The 22,321-nt window shown below is 38.1% G+C and overlaps 2 protein-coding genes across 10 annotated transcripts in view; both read right to left on the reverse strand.

Annotated features, from left to right (window-relative positions):
- Positions 1-560: 560 nt before the first annotated feature.
- On the reverse strand, positions 561-10,391 carry zfyve21 (zinc finger, FYVE domain containing 21). 4 transcript variants are annotated; one of them, XM_028035807.1, is made up of 8 exons: positions 10,184-10,391; positions 8,115-8,165; positions 6,655-6,823; positions 5,725-5,800; positions 5,515-5,606; positions 5,257-5,310; positions 4,802-4,932; positions 561-3,806 (listed from the first exon to the last, which is right to left on the reverse strand). In XM_028035807.1, exons 1-8 carry the CDS (start codon positions 10,307-10,309, stop codon positions 3,771-3,773), a joined length of 735 nt encoding a protein of 244 aa, XP_027891608.1. In that variant the 5' UTR covers positions 10,310-10,391; the 3' UTR covers positions 561-3,770. The 4 variants fall into 4 exon arrangements, with proteins under 4 accessions (XP_027891608.1, XP_027891611.1, XP_027891610.1 ...); XM_028035810.1 differs by having other exon boundaries at positions 10,101-10,207; XM_028035809.1 differs by lacking the exon at positions 10,184-10,391 and adding an exon at positions 8,626-8,779.
- A 4,538-nt stretch (positions 10,392-14,929) lies between these two features.
- Positions 14,930-22,321, reverse strand: part of klc1a (kinesin light chain 1a) — a 37,587-nt gene continuing 30,195 nt past the window's right edge. For 3 of the 6 annotated variants that reach the window (XM_028035802.1, XM_028035800.1, XM_028035801.1), the window contains exons 14-16: positions 20,853-20,986; positions 17,822-17,888; positions 14,930-15,515 (exon numbers count right to left, since the gene is read on the reverse strand). In XM_028035802.1, coding sequence (XP_027891603.1) covers positions 15,450-15,515; positions 17,822-17,888; positions 20,853-20,986 — 267 coding nt within the window. In that variant the 3' untranslated portion in view covers positions 14,930-15,449. Of the gene's footprint in view, positions 15,516-15,962; positions 16,058-17,821; positions 17,889-20,852; positions 21,843-22,321 lie in introns of those variants that run through there. The other 3 variants (XR_003597823.1, XM_028035803.1, XM_028035804.1) reach the window with 3 other exon arrangements.

Here is a 22,321-nt window from a genome sequence, read left to right on the forward strand (position 1 = left end):
AACCTACTTTCTTCCTCTCACAAAGTTATTTTGTTGTAAATGTGTGGGTATATGTTGCCTTACTTAAAAAATAAAATCCCTCATGTTTAGCAGACACCAGAAAATCATGGGTCAAATCTGACTGAAATAAAAAAAAATAAAAACAAAACCCAAGCTCCTTCTGAAAAAAGTAACCCCCAGTACATAATGCTGCAGTTGCCATGGTAAACGTATAGCCAGATTATTGTACAGTATTTTTGTTGACATCTACCCAGTTCAAATTGTTTTATTTTACTAAACTCAGGCATATAATCAGTGACGTATGAGTCACTGGTTATATTTGTAGCTGTACGTTGCATTTATTGCACTGATAACTGATTTCATGCAGTAGACAAGACATTTATTACTCTCAGGTTTAAGGGTCTCTGATGCATAAAGCATCGTCAGCCATTTTATTTTGTAAATGCATAAAGCCGGAAGGTGTGATAGTAAAACATCCACCTGCATTAATGTTTTTGAAAGACCAAAAATGCTATTTGGGCCACAATAAACAAAATGAAGACGAAAACAGAGAGAAGACATTATGTATAAACATTTGATTTTATTTTGAACAGAAAGGTCCGACAACATGTGGCGCCGTCAGCAACATAACAAACAAGAAGGAGAAACATTGTAGTGTACTCAGAGCAGAACAGATTGCACACGTACACAACGGCAGTTTACATTTGGTTAAAAAATAGAAAGAATTATAATGAAGGGGCTGCACAGTCTGCCACTCCTTTATTTAAAGTACAGTTTTGCTTCTTATTCATATCTCTTTTTTGGGGTTAGGGCTTGCCTTTCTCCATCTTCTAAACCTTCTAAATCATGTGATCAAAAAAACAAAACATCTGTGCGTTGAAGTAGAATTAAGCTGAAGAAATGTGTTTTAATTCGTGAGGTGAAGGCGGCATGCCAACAGACATTTCGCTGATCAATTTTGTGCTACAAGAATCATTCTGTTGTTGTTCATGTGGAGAAATAAGATACACGCCGATACACAGGAGCATTCTGGGGGAGTCAGCGACACTACAGTAACAAACATTGGCATCTGAATTGTTACTGAGCAGGTTTACTAAAGAATCTCCTTGTTAAATGATTAGAGATCCACAGAGAAGTCAGTTACTGACCAGAGTCAGATTTTTACCTCCACAGAACCGGAGAGGCGATCTGTTCTCCCCACCTCAACACTAAAGAAGCTTTTGAATAGTTCTCAAGAAATTTACTTTTAAATCAGAAGCTCCTTTAAAACCGTATTTCCATGAATCCTCTTCATAAATCACCACGTGCTTTCAAATCATTCATGCTAACACGATGTTACACGTCCACCTCACTACAGCCGAGATTATAGAACCGTAGAAGCATGGTGGAAAACTCTACACCCGTCTGCAACCTGTGGCTCCGGAGCCACAAGAGGCCCTTTAGACCTTCAGCTATGGCTCTCAATAACTTTGACTAAAAATTAAACAATAAGATGGAGGTTTTTTTAAAACAGTTTCTCAGTTTATTCCTGTCTTTGCATTGAATTTCTACTACAAACACCAGCAAAATGTTTTATAGATCTGAACTTTTTGTCATTTTATTATTCATAATATTTGGCCCCAGAGGAAAAAAAATAAATCTTTTTGCTAAATTTTATGTTCGTCTTTGAATCCTAGAAATACAAATGAAATTATGTTTTCAAATAAATTTTCAATAGTAGATATTTATCTCAATTTATAAATTGTCTTTTTTTCCCAAATACATCAATGTGATGAATTCATGGTGGGGTTTTTTTTCCCAAGAATACACACAAATACCCATAAACCTATTTGAAATGGAACTCTAAAAATATCAGCAGCCTTTTCAAATTACCTGGTTTTATTTTTACATTAGCACATGCTAGGTCTGTTGCCAGGTAACAGTTTTTCAGAGTTACTGTAGTGTGTTGCCTCTGCTAAAATGCTCCACATCACACAGAGGTGACAAATCAAAATAAAATCTATAAAGTGACTATAATACTTCAATACAGTTTAGTTTAAAAAAGATGGAAGAACAGACAGGCTGTTACTCAAAGCAGGAATAGTTAACACAATAGCTCATAGAAAACTTTTATACATGAAACTACAATTAAAGTTCCTCTGTGTTTATTCCTCACTTTGGTCAGTGAATAGTCTGAAGCTCATTAGACACAGAAGCAGACGAGTTAGAGTGCAAGTTAGTCAAAAATCGGGGGGGGGGGGGGGGGGGGGGGGGGGGGGGGGAACTAAAACAAAAACAATAAACCAAAAAAAGGACCAAGTGATATCAGCCTATCAGAAACTGGACAGATGGGTGTGTTTTCTGGGTTTGGCCTCATCCAGAAAATCCTGAACACTTCAAACACTTACAGAATCTTTCAGTCCGTTTCTGTGCCTTCTTTCTTGGCTGTTGCCTCTAAAGCCGATGACCTTCTTCTTCTCATTTCCTTATTTTCTATTAAAATTATGCACATATTTTGCAGCTGACTGAGAAAGTGTAGCAACATTTTGACAGTCCTCTGTCCTCCCTAGCACTTAATATTTCTCACTTCTGCCTCAGAAGCGGTTTTCTACTGTAATTAGCAAAATCAGTTCAGGAAATCCTTCAGAGTTGAACGTTAGCAAGTTAACATGTTCATGCACATTTAAATTAGAGACCCACCAAACAGACAGCTGGTACCCAGTGTTGGGGACTTTAAGGTCAACTTTAGGGTCAGACATTCTACAGACAGAGAGATGGGTCACAGTAACGATGGATTTCGGTGTGGAAGTCGTTACTGAGTGAAGACTGACTGTTACTGTAATCATTTTCACCATCAGTGAGGTGTTCCAAACTGAGGCCACAGGAAGCACAGAGATGGAAGAAGCCTAACAGGTTCTCTCAACAGGAAGGATACAAAGAAAATTGGAATGCTGTTTCTATGTTTTTCTATATTCTGCCGTTGTTCTTTAGGAAAATAATTGTTTGGGCAGGTTAGAGCTTTACAAAACGCTGAGACTGGAAACGGCCGCCAAGAAAATTCAGATCCATGCACAATGTAGGAAAGTGGCAGCATGGAAAAAAGCTCTAGAAGAAGTGATTGTTGTTTTCAAAAAAAGTTTTAAAATAGTTTAAAAGAGCTAATGTAAAGTAGAACAGAAGACCCAGTTCTTACTTGGTTTTCAAAGGAATTCAGACAACAACTACAGCTTCTTAATACCAAGGAAAGATGAATATATCTGCTTCTCAACCTTGTGCCACAAGTTAAGCTGCATGTTTCCTTTAATGTGCTTAGAAAGAGTTTGGAACTGGAAGATACGACTTGGTTCTGTCATCCCTGCACAAACAGCAGCGTTTAAAATCCCTGCGCAATGAACCGAGTGTAAAAAGTGTGTTGTACAACCTTCATAAGAATACAGAGTAACATTTCTGAATTAATATTAAATCCTCCAACATTAGCAAGCCTCGACGTTCTGTAAAAACGTTTCATCTGCACGGCCCAGTTAGTGAGTGAAACCAGACTGGAGCGTTGAACGGAGAGAAAACGCAGAATAGACAGAGTACTGCTTATAGAGGTGAGTGAAGTGCTCTTTTTCTCCTTTTAGAAAGATTTCTTGCAACAAAAAAAAACATGACAATGGCGAGCTCGCATAAATAACCGATAAGAGATCAGATGGATAAAGTGAATCTGCGGTGATGAGAGCAAACCCGATCTGAATCCGACTCAGCTGGAAAACACTTGGGTGTGTGCTGCCTCCGTTCCCCCCTGGACGTCACTGGTCTCGAGCTACGTGCAGCAGCTTGGCCGCCTGTCGTCAAGACAACACCTTCCCTTTAATAATGGAGACTTTATGGAGACACTTGCAACTGCATCATTGTTTCTTGATAAAATACTCTCAGCACTGTTACAAGTTTAACCCTTTGTGCTTTTGAAGCGCTCTGTGCACATCGTTGGCTAATGTATTACTGCAGCATGTACAACAACAAAAATACATAAACAATGTGGATATATCAGATACATATAAAAACACAAAATGCAGCTTGTGTTTGAAAAATAAAAAAAATCCAAACAGACATGGACCTGTGTAAAGAAACTGTCATCAACAAAAAACAAACTAAATAGGTTCCACATTTGAACGGCTTCAGAAAAACTAAACGAAGACTTTGTAGTGGCCTAGTTAAAGTGCTGACCTGAATCTCATTTGGATAGTTGGGCATGACCTTACAGGTTTGGTTCATACTCAAAATGTGACTCAGAATTCCTGCACAGCATTGCAGGAGATTTCCATTTAGATAACTTGCCATTTATTTCATTGTTGATGATGACAATAATTGCCCCACCAGTTATTAGTTTTAGGGGGACAATTACTTTTTCACACAGGCATATAGGTTTGGATTTTTTCCTCCATTCTGAATAAGCACCTTTATTTAAACACTACATGTTATGTCCTCATTGTGACTCTCTGTCTAATTCTTATATTTGTTAATCTGAAACACTATTATTTATTTTACATTATATTTAGAATTCCTAATTAAACTCTCTAAACCATTTAAAAGAAGTTTGTTACAGTTTATTTTTACAGGTTTATCCAAGGTAGTCAACCTGTTGTTTTAGTCAGTTTCAGTTTCTTTAGTATTTATTTTCCATTGGCTGTTCTACTCCTAACTGAATTGGCTGAACAAACTAAAGTTGTTTTTCCATGTTTGACCAGCTGGTGGAGCTGTTGGTGTATTTCAGTGACCGTACTGATGCAGAGGTAGCAGATAAATAATAATTCCATATTCAGTGTGAGGTTTCCTGTACCTTGTGCATTGCAGCGAGCCACAGCGACGCTACCTTCTTGTCTTCTGCAGCCTCCATCTGCAGCTGCTGGGCATCCTGGGAGCCCATTGGTTTGTAATGGAGGAGCATCCCACTGGCCCGCGACGTCCCTCCTACACACACACACACACACACACACACACACATCACCAACTCAATACTTTTTGGAAAAGTATCTGTTGTCTGTCTGGACTCAAACACCAGAGAAAACTCAACATTAAATAGAGCAACTGGATGAGATGAGATATGGAAAGTAACCAAAATTGACTGAAAAGGAAAATGGGAGAACAGTTTTTCCCCTCAGACTCCAAAGGAGGTAAAGTAAAGTAATTCAGGTGTTGCTTTCATGCAAACTCCAGGATGGGGTAATGGGATGGGGTGACATCAGGCCGGGGCAGAGGGTGGATGTAGACGCTGAGGGGCGAGCAGCAGCCAACCTTCAGAGACACACAGGCCGTCCAGTAGGCTGGTGTAAGTGTGAACGTCTTCCTCTGGGTCCAGAGGAAGAGCAGAGCCGTCAGCGCAGCAGTGTTAGAGAACAAAGACATTCTGCAGTCATCTTCTAATGACATTCAAAACAACTCATTTAAGAAGAGCTAGAAAAACGAAAAGGAAGCAAAAACTATTTATTCTCACAGCGGCAGAAATCAGGAAAACCCCACTGAGTCGAAAGTGTGATGTTTGTAGCGTTTTACCTCCTGGACTCGTCCCGTCTGTCAGTATCTGCATGCTGGAGATGCGGGACAGCTCCACCTCAAAGTGACTTTCACCGTCCAGGAACAGGTATCTGATGAGAAGGTAAAAAAAAAATAAAAGTAGACTCAGTCTCCCTTCTCATTTAAAGGGCATTAAAGTTTGACTAACATTAGAGAAGGCTTTGGCAGGTCGGAGCGTTTCACACTGACCTGTGATTGTTGGAGAGGCGGCATGTCATGGTTTCAGATTTATCTGACGTTCCCAAAGTGACGACAAACGTCCCTCCTGGAAAAAAACCCCAAAAAGACTGAAAAGGGCAACATCTTTCACACTTTCTTTTTTTAAAGATTAGCTTGGCGATACTTTCTTTGGGATAAAAAGAAAAAGACTTAATGATTGAATTTTAAGTTTAAAGAACCTATATACTGGTGCTGTGGTGGCGCAGGGGTAAAGCACAACCCACGTATTGAGGCCTTAGTGGTCGCAGGATCGACTCCCGGCCTGGAGACATTTGCTGCATGTCTTCCCCCTCTCTCATTACCCTCTTTACTGTCAAACTACTTTCAAATAAAGGCCACTAGTGCCAACAAAACCTTTATACATATATATATATATATATATATATATATATATATATATATATACACACATAAAAGACAGTTCAAAGTGTTTTTGGTATCAATCAATCAATCCATGTTTGAAGGATGATTTTGTTTACAGAGATTTCCTAATTCATTTTATTTGTTGTTTGTGTTTTATTTATCTTGGATATTTAAGATGTCTTCCAGTTCTAGTGTTAAATATTCACTAGAACTTAAAGTTTATTGATCTTTGAGAATGTGTCCTTTCATTATTATGTTATTAGCGTTAAATGACTTGAAAATGGTCTCAAAACAACAATATTATCATTTATCGCAATAACTTCTGGGAAAACTCATTTTCCAGCAAAGTGCATTATCATGACAGTTCTAATTTCACTTGGATTTTTCCCCCCACTGCATCATTAAAAGATTAATATTAATATTACATTCCTGGCAACAGTAAGTGCATTTAAAATGCTGACTGCACTGTATACATAAGTACTGGTGATGGCATGAGAGTCAGTGAGCCAAACCAAGGCGAGCGGAGAGCCAGTTTACCTCCCAGCAGCACTTTGAGCTGCTTGTCGTAGAACTCCAGCTCCTTCTGTGAGACCAGGCTGCACTCTGCACACTGCCTCACCGGGTCAACGAAGCACATCCGGGGCAGCGCCACCTTCTTGCTGCAGCATTTATCGCAGAAACAGCGGCCGCAGCGCCGACAGTGGTGCTGCAGGACACAGACGTTAAATCAGAGCGAGGCTGATGTTTAGTGGGTCTAAAAGGGCAGAAGATTGAAATGTGAAGCGCTGTGAGAGGGACAGGAACACAGCACATCGTTGTAAACAGACCAGCTTTCTCCACGCATTCTGAAAGAGCCTGAGCTGTTTTCAACTAGAAATGCTCAAATGCTCAGCTTGTTGTAAAGTGTTAGCTCAGCAGGGTTGAAAGCTAATACAGTTTGAGTTTAGAAGATGATAAACTGGGAAACACTTCAAGCCAGAGTTTTGGTAGTGAATGGAAATCATTACTAGCAACGTTTTCGTTGCTTCCTTGGAAACAGGTTCCTATTTTAAGAAGGTTTCTTAAAAAAAAAATTAAACAATGAAAAGAAGAGGATAATGCAAATGATTAAAAAAAAAATAACAAAGATAAAAGTCTAAGCCAGGGGTGTCCAAAGTGTGGCTCAGGGGCCACTTATGGCCCCATGATTCTGCACGGCCCACCACAACAGGTGGTTTATGCAGATTGAGAATTTTATTCTTAAATTAGAGGAAAATTATTAATGACAAATTAAAATGTTGATGGAAAATATTGATGATTGTATTTATTTATTCTGGTTATTTTTAACATTTCCAAAGAAAAGTTAAAAAAAAGACAAAATTTAAACCACCAAGCTTTTGTCTTAGCCATGCTTTTTGCTTCCTCTGTAATTTCATAAATAGGATCACATTTATCATCTGACTTCTGTTGAGAAACTCCTCAGAGAATTCAGTTGATAAATGTGATCTCAGTGGGAAACGGACTTCAGACAATCTGCTTTATTTTAATTTGTTAAACCTTGCTTTAGTCGCCGTTTCTAAAGAGACAGAGACTCAAATCCTGTTCTTATTGCTGAGAAGAAGTAGAATGTCTCATTTAACTTGTTTCATCCGAGTCCAGTAGAATGTGCAAACTGGATATCTTTCTTTTAACAACGTGAAAAACTCTGTATTGGATCCACAAGGATTTAAACTCTCCTTTCCCACAAAAAATAAAAACAAAAAAAGACATTTTTACATGTATAATTAGAATTATTGTGCGCTTAGTTAATTGTTGATCAGTGAAAAAGAAAAAGAATTAATTCTTTTGTAGTTTTAGTTTCTTTTTTTTTTGACCTGACCATTTCGGCCCACGTGACTAAGGGTTTGGACACCACTGGTGTAAGCGGCCTGATCAGACAGAGTCTGGTTTCCTGTCTTCAGTCAGACAACAGCTGTGATTTAGCACCATGGTAGTGCAGAAACAAAGACCAAACAAACCTTTCGTCTGATGAAGTCAAACTTGGTGTCGCATTGCATGCATCTCGGACACTGGGTGACAGGGAAAGAGAAGAAAAACAGGATGTTACACAACATGCTGAGCTGAGCAGATTCCAGTTAAACAGCAGCCTGGCTCCTGCTCTGCTTCAGCCACACAACACGTACTCTCTCTGCTGGACGGTCACTTTTCCCACATTGTTTTCTTTCCGTCTCACTCTTGAGGCATTGCGGCCCAAAAGTTTTTAGGAATTAAAAGTTCAGAGAAAAACAAACAGAGACTAAAGTCAAGAATAAAGGATTAACTTTATTTGTGTGCAATCTGCTCTTCAACAGACAGTGTTGGGCTCTGTGATTCTGACGCTCACTAAAAGGAGACAGACTTTTTTCTTTTTAGTAGTGTTCCTTTCGCAACAATTTAGCTAAATACTATCATCTATGTGCGGGCGTGACTGTTGGCTAACACACACACAGGCACGATGTCACTGTAACCGGCTGCTACACTGATGCTAACCAGCTCTGCTCTGGCTTTAGTTGGACGGGAGAGGCTTGGCTCGCAAACTTCTTCTGTTACCAGACTGGCCATGGCAGCCTGCAACGCCCAGTCCAGGAGCCAACTGCGATGTCCACAAACACGTCAAGCTCGCGGGAGCTCGGAGCAGAAAACCGGATACGGCAACGTGTCCCCACAAAAATAAAAGCTAGCTTTGGGCGTGGGGGTTAGCGCGACCCACATTTGGAGGCCTTGAGTCCTCGACGTGGCCGTCGCGGGTTCGATTCCCGGACCCGGCGATATTTGCCGCATGTCTTCCCTCCTCTGATGTTAACCTACTTTCATATAAGGGACACTAGAGCCCACAAAAGACCCCCTGGAGGGGGAAAAAATTTTAAAAAGTAAATAAATAAAAGCTAGCTTCCAGGCGTCGGGCGTCCCGAGTTCGAGCCCCGTCCTCGATTCCTTGGCCGCCCGTCTTTCCCCACCTCTCCGTGACCACTTCCTGTCTGCTTACTTTCTAATAAAAAAGTACTTCAGGAACAAAAATTAAAAACACGGCATTTTAGAGCTTACCTAATTATGAAAAGCTAACCTTGCGCTTAACAGTTATGGAGATCAAAAGGTGTCATGAGTCATAAGAAAAATTAAGTGAAAAAAATGTGTCAATTTAACACCTAAAAATATACTGATGTTTTTTTTTGTAGCATTGCTACACTACAAAACACGTCACTATTTTTAATCAATCATTGATCAAAAGTGCCACAATTAAAAAAAATAAATGCCTGCTCATCACATATTATAGTGGTGACACAGCAGTAACTAACAAGAAGGTCCCAGGTTTTCCTCCTGCATGAGTTCTTTCGGGGTACTCAAGTTTCCTGTTAAGGTTCATTGGTCTCTTAGGTGTGACTGTGATGTTGTATTATGCATCTCTGTGTTGCCCCTGAAATGGGAAGGTAACTTTTCCCGGGTGCACCTTAATATACATAAACAGAGATAGAGACAACAATCTGCATTTTCACAAATTAGAAATAGTTCCAGCTGCTAAATTTGTTTTTCCTGTAAGCAAAGGACAAAGCATAAGTCTTCTTATGCTAGTCCCATTAGCACCATGCTAGGGGAGGAGTAGCACTGGCTGCTCCATGGGGCACCGTCAACTTTCACCAATTAAATTTTTTTAGTACTTTCGTGTTGTGGGCTGCAATGTTTGTTTTTTAAAACTTCTTCTTGTAAAAGGTTCTGCCATTAAATATTTATATTGCATTTAAGAAATTTCCCCTTATTGTAGTTTTTTTTATCCGTTTTTTCAATATGTTTACTTTGTAGTGAATCTGTATGTTTCCATTTAGCTTAACACTTTGCTGGTACATTTGAATTTCCCCTCTAAAGTACAATAAAGGATATATATTTTCAACTCTAAAGCGTCAGTTGTCACAATTTATTTTGTTTTGACAAACTTCACATTTTTTTACATTTAGTCTGAAAATACTAACCGGAAGCGAAATGTTTACGTACTCGATAGCTTCGCGCTGGTGTGTAACCACTTCAGATAGCATTTGGCCGTCAAACGTCTCACCTCTTTATCCGGGACCCACTGCGGCTCGTCCAGGGAGAACGGGCTGTTGAAGGCGCCGTTCTCCGGGACCATTCGGAGGCCGCTGGGGCTGCGGACCAGCTTCTTCCCGTCTGGTACCGAGGACATTTTCTTTAAAGCTTTTCTCCTCTCTTCTGTCGAGTCGTCTTCTTCTATCACAAACTCCAATCAAGCCACACCCTCCAGGAGCATTCAACCAATCAGAGCACATATCTCAAGTCACGTGACAAGTGTGAACGAGTGGGCTGTTTGTGTCCACTAGGAATCAAAACATACTACAATCTACTCGAGAGAAACGACAAAAAGCATTTGTTTCGGAGTGTTAGCTAAGTGAACAATTTAGTTCATTCAAAATGTAAATGAAGATAAATTACAAAGCAATTAATAAACATTTATTTTGCAAATAAAGTTATATTAATGACAGTCAAAAGTCACATTGGCTTTGATTTTCAGTTTGTTAATACTTGTTAATAATTAGCACTGTCTGACTGGTTTAAGTTCCCCATCTTCTGCTTGACTCAGCAGGTAGACTGACATGTGAACATGGCTGGGTGTTCCTCCAACAGAGACAATCTCAAACAGACTTCAACATTTATTTTGGAATACTCATCTAAAACCATGATGAAAATGTGTGGAGTATGTCTTAAGGCTCAGTCTATTCTAAGAAGAAATGTGAACTATATCAAGCCAGAATTTCATGTCACATGTTTTATTATTAAAAGTAATGTAAGCTTTAATTGCTACTTGTTTGTTTGAATCTGTTCGTACAAAGTTGATCCTGTGTGGTTTAGATAATATCAGCAATAAATTCAAACACGATGATCCTGCTGTTTATTGTACGTTCCTCCCAATCTTGCACTTCAAGGAACAAAGTAATGAAACCAAAATGAATTAGCTTCATTCAGATACATGTCTAAAGCTTTGATTGGTAGTGTTTACTTAAAGTTGTGTGATTTTCTTCAATTTATGGTTTTGTTTTTATAGTACATTTTAAACCAATTTTATCTCTAGCACTTCATTTTCTTCATAAAAGTCCTTTACACAAATGTTTGTTTATATATATATATATATATATATATATATATACATGTATATAAAATTCATTTATCTACAAGTCACTCATAAACCTTTTATTTAAAACAAACCACCCCAACATAGTGGTGACAGCATCATGCTGTGGGAAGATGTTGGCGCTAAATACAGGACAGCATCTTAAGACCTGAGGCCAGATTTTAAAGGAAATTGTTTCATCAGCGATGAAATCTGATCCATTCAATCAATGGTTGTGTTTGCAGATGAGCCAATTTACTGCTATTCCCACTGAGGGAATAGCAGCAATATTCCTCCATAGCAGAGCTTCTCTTATATTACGATATGTACATTACGTAGACGTCTAGTTCTCAGTTTGCAGCGATGTGTGCTAGCATCAAGCTAACCTGTTTTCCCAGATTAGCTTTATACTAGTTTTAATAAATATGTTTAAAACCTTAAATGAGAAACTACACCATGCATGACAAGAATCAGTTTAACTTTACAAAGTGTTTGCTTGACTAACCTACCTGCAGTCCAGGTCTGTGGCTCATGTAAACTCTAAAGTGTTCTATGAAATTCAGTTTTCTTGATAAGCATCTTTAGTTGCAAAAGCTGAAATCAGAGTAATTTCTTTTTACTCTGTTCTTTTTTTACAAAGTTCTTTTTTTTTTTTTTTTACATCTATCTTTGTTGCTGAAAACTTCATATTTTCCCTCAAAAATCTGGACCAGCTCTTAGCTGTGAGCAACATATTTGCTTTTCACTTTGACAGCCGTTGATTTCCGTCATTTTTGATATTTCAGTCATGTCACTTTCCTACGGTTACAACTCAATTTAATACAAGTTTTTTGACTATGAATTTAATTCAAAGCATCTAGCAGGGCTACGCAGCAAGGTTTTTAATTGCTGGATGTTGTTTAAAGGAACAGTGCGTTTATCGACCTGGTGTACACTACACAGGTTTGTTCATGGAAAACAAAAGCAGAGAGAAAAGCTCAGGAAGGCTGGAACGTTTAATCAAAGGTTAACAGCTTTGGTTCAAAATGATCTTTACACATTAAATTAGAATGGTATAGGAAGCTTGAATCGATTAAAGCAGAGCAGACTAGCATAACACACATCACTGGAACTTTTTCTTCCTATAAACCTCTTGGAATGAAAGCATCAGAATACACACTGAAATCTTGCGTTTACAATTTAAATCATCTTTAAATCTTTTTCATAAATTGCACTTCACTCAAGTAAAGACTTGTCCGGATCAGACATTGAGAACAACTGGAGATCTTTCTACTGGTACTGTTGGAGAAACTGATAAATAATTTCAAATTGTGTAAAATTAGCCTCAACTGTCACGTTCCAGTTGATTCAGTTCCAGGTGACAGCGTGAATAAATATGAAGTGTTTTTTTGTTTTGTTTTTTTTTTTTGCATAAACATAAGGATTTTCCAGAACACAGCATGGATAAATACACATAAAACAGCATTGACAAAAATGTAAACACAGGACTTCATATATCAGAAGCTAAAACTTTAATCAACACAGAACAGAACGTTTTAAAGAGGAAGCAGCTGAGATGAGGCCAGTCAAGTTTCAACTTCTGTCCTTCAAATACAAGTGGATTTTCTGTCCCTTCATAAACTCAAATCTGACCTGAGAGCTAGTTGAAGAGCTAGCTGAGGAGCTAGGGTTAAACTTAGACACTCGAAACAATTAGATCATGCTCTTCTTTGTCGCTTTTCTCCTTTTTGCACAGGGAAGGCAGACATGTTCTAATGCAAATATTTTATCAGACAAACTTTGGACATTTGTTAGGTTTCATGTACAGGTTTTGGGTCACTTAACTGGTTTGTTGAGATTTTAAAGTTGTAAGTTCTCCAGTCAGTCATAAAAATCTTCAGCTATTCTGGAGCGATCGTGTTTCTATGGACACCGGAGTAACATTAAAACCTAACTGAACAAATATTTGCTTTTTTTTTTTTAAACAGGTTCCTACTAAAAGCTTGTAAGTAGTTAATATCTTACCTGCGGTAGATATGATTGAGCCCAAACTCATCAATACCCCTGTCAGAGTCCGAGTTAAAACTGTTTTTATTTAGCAAAAAGGGTTTTTTTCTGATGTGAAATGAGATCAGAATCTCCCAGTAGGTAAAACTATTTAAAATGGGTATTGATTCTGAAAAAAACAAATATTTTCACATATTTTATATTACCACATATTTTACACATTGTGTTTGTAAAAAAATATGTACCCCATTTCAACACTGAATGGAAAAACCTTGATTGATGGTGCAGCAATCTGTAAAGGTTAGCAACTGTTAGAGATGCTAACCGGCTTTATGTGTGTTTACACTGCAATTTTAATGTTTTAATGAGCTCCAGGTGTTTGAGACTGATGGCTCACCCCAACCTGAAGGTCCCTGCACATTCCGACTGGGACTCCAAAACGTCAATATTTCTTCCAGTCAGAAGAAACGTGGTGGGAAAATTTAAAGGCTGCTTCAAAACTAAATCGGAAGGGAGTGAGAATAATTTCGGGCTTAAGCATAACTCTGTAGATGTTTTGTCTTAGCATAAACCCAGAGTAGATACCACAGACTGAAGTTAACAGCTACACCAAACACCAAAGCTGATATAATATTAAGACTGTTATTTTGGGGGAATGGAGGTGTGGGGATGACTTGGGGTCTAACTAACATCTGTGCACCTCCAGGGGTCAAACCCACTCCAACACAAACCACGCAGCTCTGAACACCACCCACGTCAAACACCCACGCACCGACACAAATGAAACGCTTTCAGGTCAAACAACCAGGCTGCTATCACCTCAGTGTGCTCTGCCTGCTTTGTTACAAGATGGAGTCTTGATTTAAAAACGCCATTAGGATTCACTCTTCACATCTCATTTTTGTAGAGCAAATATGTCCTGGAAACATGCAGGCAACCAGCTTCTCTATATGGTATGCCAGCAATGCCAAGACTGGCATAAAAGAAAACAAATGCTAATTGTTTATAACATTTCAACAAAACCTTTAAAAAAATCCTGAATATATTCCTTTAAAGGGGCAGTATTATGTAAAATAGACTTTTTTATGCTTTATATTATGATATAATGTTATTCCCTCGTCAATAACATATCTGGAGTGTTGCTTTGATACTTTTATGCATGCTTAAGAAACGCTTTAATCTCCATGGCAACCATGCAGCTGTGCAAAAACAACTTGGTGGACCTAGCTCCGCCTTCGAGGACAGAGCTCCTCCTCAGAGCTGCAGTTGTAAAAGTTTCAAGCTTCCAGCCCCCCACTCAGCTCCTTCAGACTAGCCAGATTTAATTAGCAAACACCTGGTGGAACTGAGCATCTGCTGAGCTTGTTCTAGGAGTTACTTCTCAGTGCAACACTGGTTAAAATGTTGCTAAAGGAGCAATGTTGTGATGCTTTCCTGAAGGCAAAGTTTCAGAAAAAGCAGGCGTATTTAAAGAGACAGAGGCCCAATTTCAAGACGTTAAATACAAAGTCAAATTTCTTTAGTCATATTTAATATATGCATAGCGCTATGTGCCCGGAAAATATATAATACTGCCCCTGTAAGCTTAATTAATTATTTAATTTAGGGATATTTTTAGAAAGGGAACAGTGCATAATAATAATAATCATAATCTGAACATAGCATTTCCAAGAGAAACGTTGTTCGTTTTGATGGCAGGTGACTCATTTCAGACAGTATTTTGTAGAAAATGGCTGCTAAACCACAGAGTTGCTTTGCTGTTTCATTACCAACATCATCATTTCATAAAACGGAGCTTTCAGCCCAGCGGTAACTAGACATTCAGTTTCTCTCGGTGAAACGGGGGAGTTCATTTTGAGCCGCAGCTTGGTGAAGTAAAACCTGCGCCTGTGTCCGCCTTCAGACCAACTCCAGCATAATTCATATTTTTCATATCACTAAAACCAGGAAACAGTTTGATGTAGCATGAGCTTTCTCACAAGACACACACATGCAGCAGAGCGCTGTACATTCATACCCCTGATGCGCAGTGACAGGAGCACAGGCTTCCTGCTGGGAGCTCAAACCTGCAGCAGTGGGGTCAGAGTTCAGAGGCCGTCCAGTGAGCACTTTGCGTTGCGATGCTGAAGAGCGACGAACGCGCGAAGCTTTCCTACAAACAGAAATTTACAGCGAAGGCAGTCCGGTGGTCAGAGGTGGTAGTTCACTTCCTTCAATGCGCCAGATCGGTTTGGCTGGCACTCAGGTCGTGATGTTTTCTTAAACGATGATTTCGTTCCTGACGGAAACAGAGACGGGTCAGAGCTCAGTGCCAGATCAGTGATATTAGTGAAATAACAACATATATATATATATATATATATATATATATATACTGCTCAAAAAAAATAAAGGGAACACTTAAACAACACAATATAACTCCAAGTAAATCAAACTTCTGTGAAATCAAACTGTCCACTTAGGAAGCAACACTGATTGACAATCAATTTCACCTGCTGTTGTGCAAATGGAACTTTGTACAGAACAAAGTATTCAATGAGAATATTTCTTTCATTCAGATCTAGGATGTGTTATTTGAGTGTTCCCTTTATTTTTTTGAGCAGTGTATATATACACCAACAGAGAGAGACATACAGGAGAAAAAGGGGGTTCAGTTCTTTTCCACTTTTTAAGAATTGAAAACAAGGTGTGGTTTTTTTTTCCACCACTTTAAACAACTGATCACCTCACAATAGTTTTCTTAAAATCTTAATTTTCTGTCTTCCCTTTTCTTGCAGCATCCAGGGTCAAGTTGCTCCAATCACAGACAGTAATCTACAACTCGCACCAAAGTGTAAAATCAGAATTGGGTTGTTTTGTCATGAAAAAAAAATTGTTCTACCATCAAAGTGTAATTCACAGAATTATCAGAAATATGGACCAACTGTTTGATAAATGATATTTTATTGCCCGAGCAAATGCATAAATACATGCATAAAGTTCTAAAAAAAACAAACAAACAATAAAACCCTTCAAATTAGCTTTGATCTTAATTTTATGGGTTGGATCAATAGCTTTATTCACTGTCGTCACAATGGAGGAAAATTATTTCATATTTGGCTCAAGTTTATTCAAATGGCTCCACAGGTAAAGAGGAACAGAAGCTCCAGTCTAACTAGTTTAACCTTGATCACATCTGGGTGGAGGAAGAAAAGGAATCAGATTCTTCAAATTCCTTTTTTCCCCTTAGTTCTTTAAATGCACCACAAGAAAAAAACAACTAACTTTCGCATATTTGATTAATAACAATTAAACAGCGTTATCGTTGTGTTTCTTTCAAGCTTTTTGTTCCCTAATTTCAGAAGAGTTCAGTGACTTTTGCTTTGATGCAAAAATGAGAATAATTATTTAAACAATTCCATTAAGATTCAAAACTCGTTTGTCCATCAAGGAAACTGATGCACAGATGTCTTAAATTTAGGTATTTAAATTATATAGTTTACAAAATGACTTTTCTTTTTCAATTTTTTTTTCTTTTTTACACAGAGTTTGCTAAACTTTGCTGAGACCTAAACTGAAACTGTGTACTTTGGTTGGTTTCACACTTGGTTTGGTGTGTTAATTTCCCTTTGGCATCCAAGTATTAGTGAATTTGAATTCCATGTTTGCCATGTACACTGCATGGTTTGTGGCAAATTTATAGCAAAACCTTTTAGCTTTATATAAGCAATAGTCGTCTCCTTGCCATTTCCCCATAAACACCCAACTTGTTAGTGCACAATAAGAGAAATATCCCAAATCAGGGGCAAAGGTAACCTGCCTGTTTTGGTGGATAGCCATGTTTGGGTAGTCTTACATACTCTTCCCATTTTCAGATGATGGGCTGAACAGTGATTAGTGAGATGTTCAAAGTTAATACAGGCTGTTAATATATAACTTAATCACGCTTTAAAATTTCCCACCTGTCTGCTGTTTGTTCCCTAATGTCCTCTGATGCCTTCCCACCAAGGCCTTTATCGTTAACTACAATTAATGACTTCTAAAAATGAGAAAACATTTTTGTTAACTTGAATAAAATAAAAAATGTAATTAACTAGTAAAAACTTTAAGTAATATTTAGCTAGCAATAATGAATAAAAACTAGCAAAAATACTCAAAAAACTAATTTAAACTAACTGAATTAGACAAAAGAAAAATCACAAGAAATAAAACTAAACTACAATGAAAAAAACAAAACTATTACAACCCTGCTTCACCCATAACATTAACATTAAATTAAACATTGTTTACTACCTTAAAGACTGGTCACACTGGATTTTATTTGGGGGTATCTTATTAAAAGGGGAGGCGAATACAAATGCATTCCACACTTCTCTGATATTTGGTGTGTTTTTTTTCAAAAAGGCAAAAACCCACGCATCATCTTTCTTCCACTTAACTTATGCACAACTTTGTGCTTGACAGCACATATAGTAACACAAATGGAACATGAATAATTGTGATAAACGTTAACGGTTATGAAAGCTTTTGGCAAAACAGCAGTTAGAAAAACAAACCGGAGAACTCACTGCAAACACCAATGTTTTGACAGTCGGGCTTCCTTACTTGGTAGTGGTCTCTGGCAGGCTTGTCCGGCAAGTTAAGAACCCCCAGAGAGCTGGCCCGCTTCATGCTGCTCCCACATGCAGAGAGGCAGGGTGAGGGGTCAGGGGTCAGAGGTGAGGGGTGGAAAGTCAGCCATGAGCTTTTAAACTCAGTGGAGTTACATGAGGGTTAATGATAATGTCACAAAAAGGTTAGTTCCACAATAATGTATCGGATCTTCTGTATTCAGATTAGACATGTACAATGTTAGCACCACTTGACGCAAATCTGCAAATTTTTTTTTTTTTTTTTTACACATTTAGTTTGTTAATTTGATGGAAAATTCAGCAATGTGTGTGTGTTGTTAGACATCAGTTATGACATTTTGGGCTGCATGTTTGTGTAAAATTGGGGGAAAAAAAAGAAAAGAAAAAAAAGTCAGATTATTCTGCCTTTTACTGATGGGACAGCAGTTGTGACTGACCATTCAGATTGAGTTTGGTCTGGCAGACCAAACTGTGAAACCAGCTACTGATCTGTGCTTAGTTACCAACACTGAAAAACACAAAATCTTACCAAGTATTTTTGGCCAAGTACACTTGAAATAAGACAAAACTAAGATTTTTTAAAATATATATATAATTCCTTAATATTGATTTTAAAAAGTACTAGTTTCATTGGCACATTATTTCACTTATAACATGGGAAAATCTTTCTCTGATAAGTGAAATAATCTGCCAATTCAATAAGTACTTGTCATCAATATTAAGGAATATTGACTTAAAACAATTTCCTGTATTTTGTTGAAAAGTTACTTTCACGTTAGTTTTGTCTTATTTCAAGTGAATTATAATATTTGCTCTACAAAACAGACCAACATACTTGGTAAGATTTTATGTTTTTGCAGTGAATAAAAAGATTTAAGAAACAGTTTTACTATGTTGTGCACCAAGACATTCACACTGCAAGTTCAACACACACTCAAAACATAAAGCATAAAACTTAGTTTTATGTGAATGTCACTGCAGCAAACGTCCATCTGAAAGTGCATTTAATACTCTAAAGGTTTAGTATTTTTTAAAAATACTTTACGATGCACATTCCTTCTTAAATAGCCTGAAACACATAATGTTATGTCTGAACGAGGCTCAACTTTCACTGCCAGTAGAAAAAGTCAAACAGGTTTTCCAATGTCGACATTAGCAGCTTCACTGTAATAACCGTAGTTCAATTTCTCTTTCAGAAATCTAACTACTCCACTTTTAAACATTAGACTCAAATATAGATAAACAGACAAATTGTCAGGTGACCAGAATCTTTTGAATTTTAATGAGCAACCTTGACCAGTGACAACACACCATGAATAAATGCTGCCACGTGGCGCTGATATTTTCCAATGGGGAAAACGCATCAGCAGGTAACAGGCAGGCTAACCGGAGTGAAGCAAAGCTGCTCTGTTTTTATTCTTGTGACATGCAGTCTTTGTCGTTGAACAACATGGAGTTCTGAATATTGGAAGTGTTTTGAAAAGATTAAAGCCGACGGAATTATGCACATTCTCTGGGGTATACATAAGGAAACTTAGCCAAGCTAGCTAGCTGTGCTAAGTGGGCTAATCGCTAATGTAGATATGCTAAACACGGTTAAAAAATGGAAAGTCTGTAATTATTTTGGTTTAAATACGAGTCAAAAACTGATACATTCGTGATATCTGTTCAGAACAAATAAAAGGGGAGTTATTTAGTTAAAGATGTTTCTGCAGTGACGTTACACATCAGTGAGTCGGTCATGATGGTGATGAGGAACACCAACATCCTGTCCGTCACCATCATGAGGCCCAGTGAAGAGCAGCACCAAGGAACACAAGAGACCAGCAAGAACAAAGATGAGGCATGCAAGTCGACATTCAGAAGAAATAAAAATTTATTCATAAATAATAAAAAAAAAAGAAAAACAGAACAATGAAAAATAAAATACATTTTTATTCTACACAGGACAGCCATGCAGACATTTAATAACAAAAAGATAGACTTATAAAAGTCCAGAACAAGTTACAGTTCAGCCACAAAATGCAGTGAATAGATGGAATGATTAGTTGGAAATTATTTCCATGGGCACAACAAGTGCGATGGAAAAATCACTGGGAGACATTAGTAGTTAGACACGGCCCGCTACGCCTCCAGTAGAAAAACCTTCCCTCCATTTATCCGTTAGTCTTTGGTTTTTCACTGTGAAGATGTTCAGGTTTGGTTTACGGAGCCATTAAAGTCCGACTTGCAGGTTTCAAATCTCCGTCATTCAAGTCAATCAAAAAAAAAGATCTTACACACGGAGGTTAAAGATTTCTTACCATCGGCACTTTAAGGGCTGTGTATCAGTCAGTGCAAGTGCTAAGAAAATGCAAGAACTCATACATAAAAAAAGAGAATAGCAAATGTTCCTTAAATAAAATATAAGGATTTAGTGGATTTTTAAAAAAAAACATAATCTTTTGGAAATGTGTTAAATTCCTCGAGATGTGTGTTTCCATTAGGGCAGCACCCTTTTTAATTATGCTTTTCTCTAAAATCATATTTTCTATCTGGAGAATTAACTGTTTCTTTAATGTTACAAAATGACCCCAGATGTAAATACCACTTTAAATTTGTTCTTTTTACAATACTGCACGTTTCTATAAAAGATATTATATACTAGTTTACAATACTTCTAAAAGTACTTTGTTCACCCCACTTTCACCTAAACAAATAACTGTTTTTACCAAAAACAAAGGCACTTTGCAGAAGTCAGAGTTTGTTTCTGTTTCATGTAGATAAGACACCTATAAAGAAATGTAGGGGGGAAAGTAATAATTGCATATGGGACAAGAGTCCCTAAAAACACTTGTGTGCAAACACAGCTTCAGAGTTACACCACTTCACCACCGGCGAAGTAGAAGAGTTCGCTTCTTTTGGTTCTGGTTAGCGCACCAGCCAGCCTGCTCCTCCAGGCTCCAGTGTGTGACAGGAGCCACCTGTAGCAGTTAATGCAGGACTCTAGAGCTGCTGATAGTTACCCGGGGGTTTTGTGCTCGCCGTCTCGTGACGAACTGCCGCCTTTTAGCTTGCGGACCAGTTTCTCGCTGCTTCGACGGAGCGACGCCCGCAGTTTACTGAAGGAGCCGCTTCTCTTCAGGGACCCCGATCCGTCCTGGTGGGACACATCACAGGCTTACCCTGACTCACGCCACTTTCTAAGATATGCACAGATTTTAAGGACGTTCATATTTGACCAGCATTTAGTTTGCAATTGAGATGCACCAAGAAAAACTGGCTTGTGACTGGAATCGGATGATGTTCAGTGACTAAGGCCTACCAGGTCGCTCTGGTTGTGTTTCCATTGACCATAAAATTATGCAAATTGAAACTATGAAAATAAATCCGCTCTATGGAAACAGGCCAATTTTGAAAAACTCACGTTTATGAATAAAATGTTTTTGCCCTAGGATCAGGTGGTTTTTCAGCTGTATTGAAATGTATGTTTCTGCAGTGGAAAAACTTTTTTCACATACCACTAGTGATGTGATCAACAGCTGGACGTTACTAATGGAGAAAAATACTACTTCCTATAACAGGATGTAGTAATAGGAAGTAAAACTGTAATACTTCCTATTACAGGAAGTAGCAGAAGGATGTTTTTGTGTTTTTTGGACAATGTACAGCTGCCTCCATCAGAGCTCTCACAGCATCACACGGGTCATAAAAAGGTGTGCGTCATTCCAACGTGTTGAATTCATAGATCTTCTGTAAAATCACAACTATAATCTCCACAAAGCGCCACATAGCCGCCCCCAAGTTGCTCCAACGCCTGAATGAGATGCCGACGTCGCCTCTGATTGGCTGATAGATGATGAATGCTAGCACCAAGGCTGAATTATGAAAAACTCTTTACATCTATTGCTGCCATGATTTTTAATGACTTATGTGAATAAGCTTATTCATGTGTGGTTTTAATTTAATTTCTTATTTAATGGAAAGTCGTGTCTCTTCAGGGACCCCGATCCGTCCTTCAGGGACGGATCGGGGTCCTTCAGGAAAAAACACAATTACAAAATTGTATTTTTTCAACATTAGCAGAATATCGACAAAGATTTGCACACATTTGTAATGGAAACACAGCTATTGGCAGCAACACTTTCCTCACACACTGACATCACCACAGATCCCAACATGAATAACCATCGGCTTGCAAATGTACTTTAAATTCTATTATTTGCATTTGTATGTACTAAAGTGAAATCGTCTGATACTGATAGGTCAAACTTGGTGATCTTACATGGGTCACAAATTTCTGCTTTGTGCATCTCTCATGTCCAAGAAAAGAACGATCAAAGCTTGGTGCACTAATATGATGAACTGGTAAAACACCAATATAATTAATTACATATTTACAACTTTATGCAAAACAGTTTTACAATATTTTATACCAGACAAACAAGTGTTGCAGTGAGATCAAAAAACAACATCAAAATAAGCCCAAACTGAT

Source organism: Xiphophorus couchianus, chromosome 13 (assembly GCF_001444195.1).
Source record: "Xiphophorus couchianus chromosome 13, X_couchianus-1.0, whole genome shotgun sequence".
Lineage (NCBI taxonomy): Eukaryota > Metazoa > Chordata > Actinopteri > Cyprinodontiformes > Poeciliidae > Xiphophorus > Xiphophorus couchianus.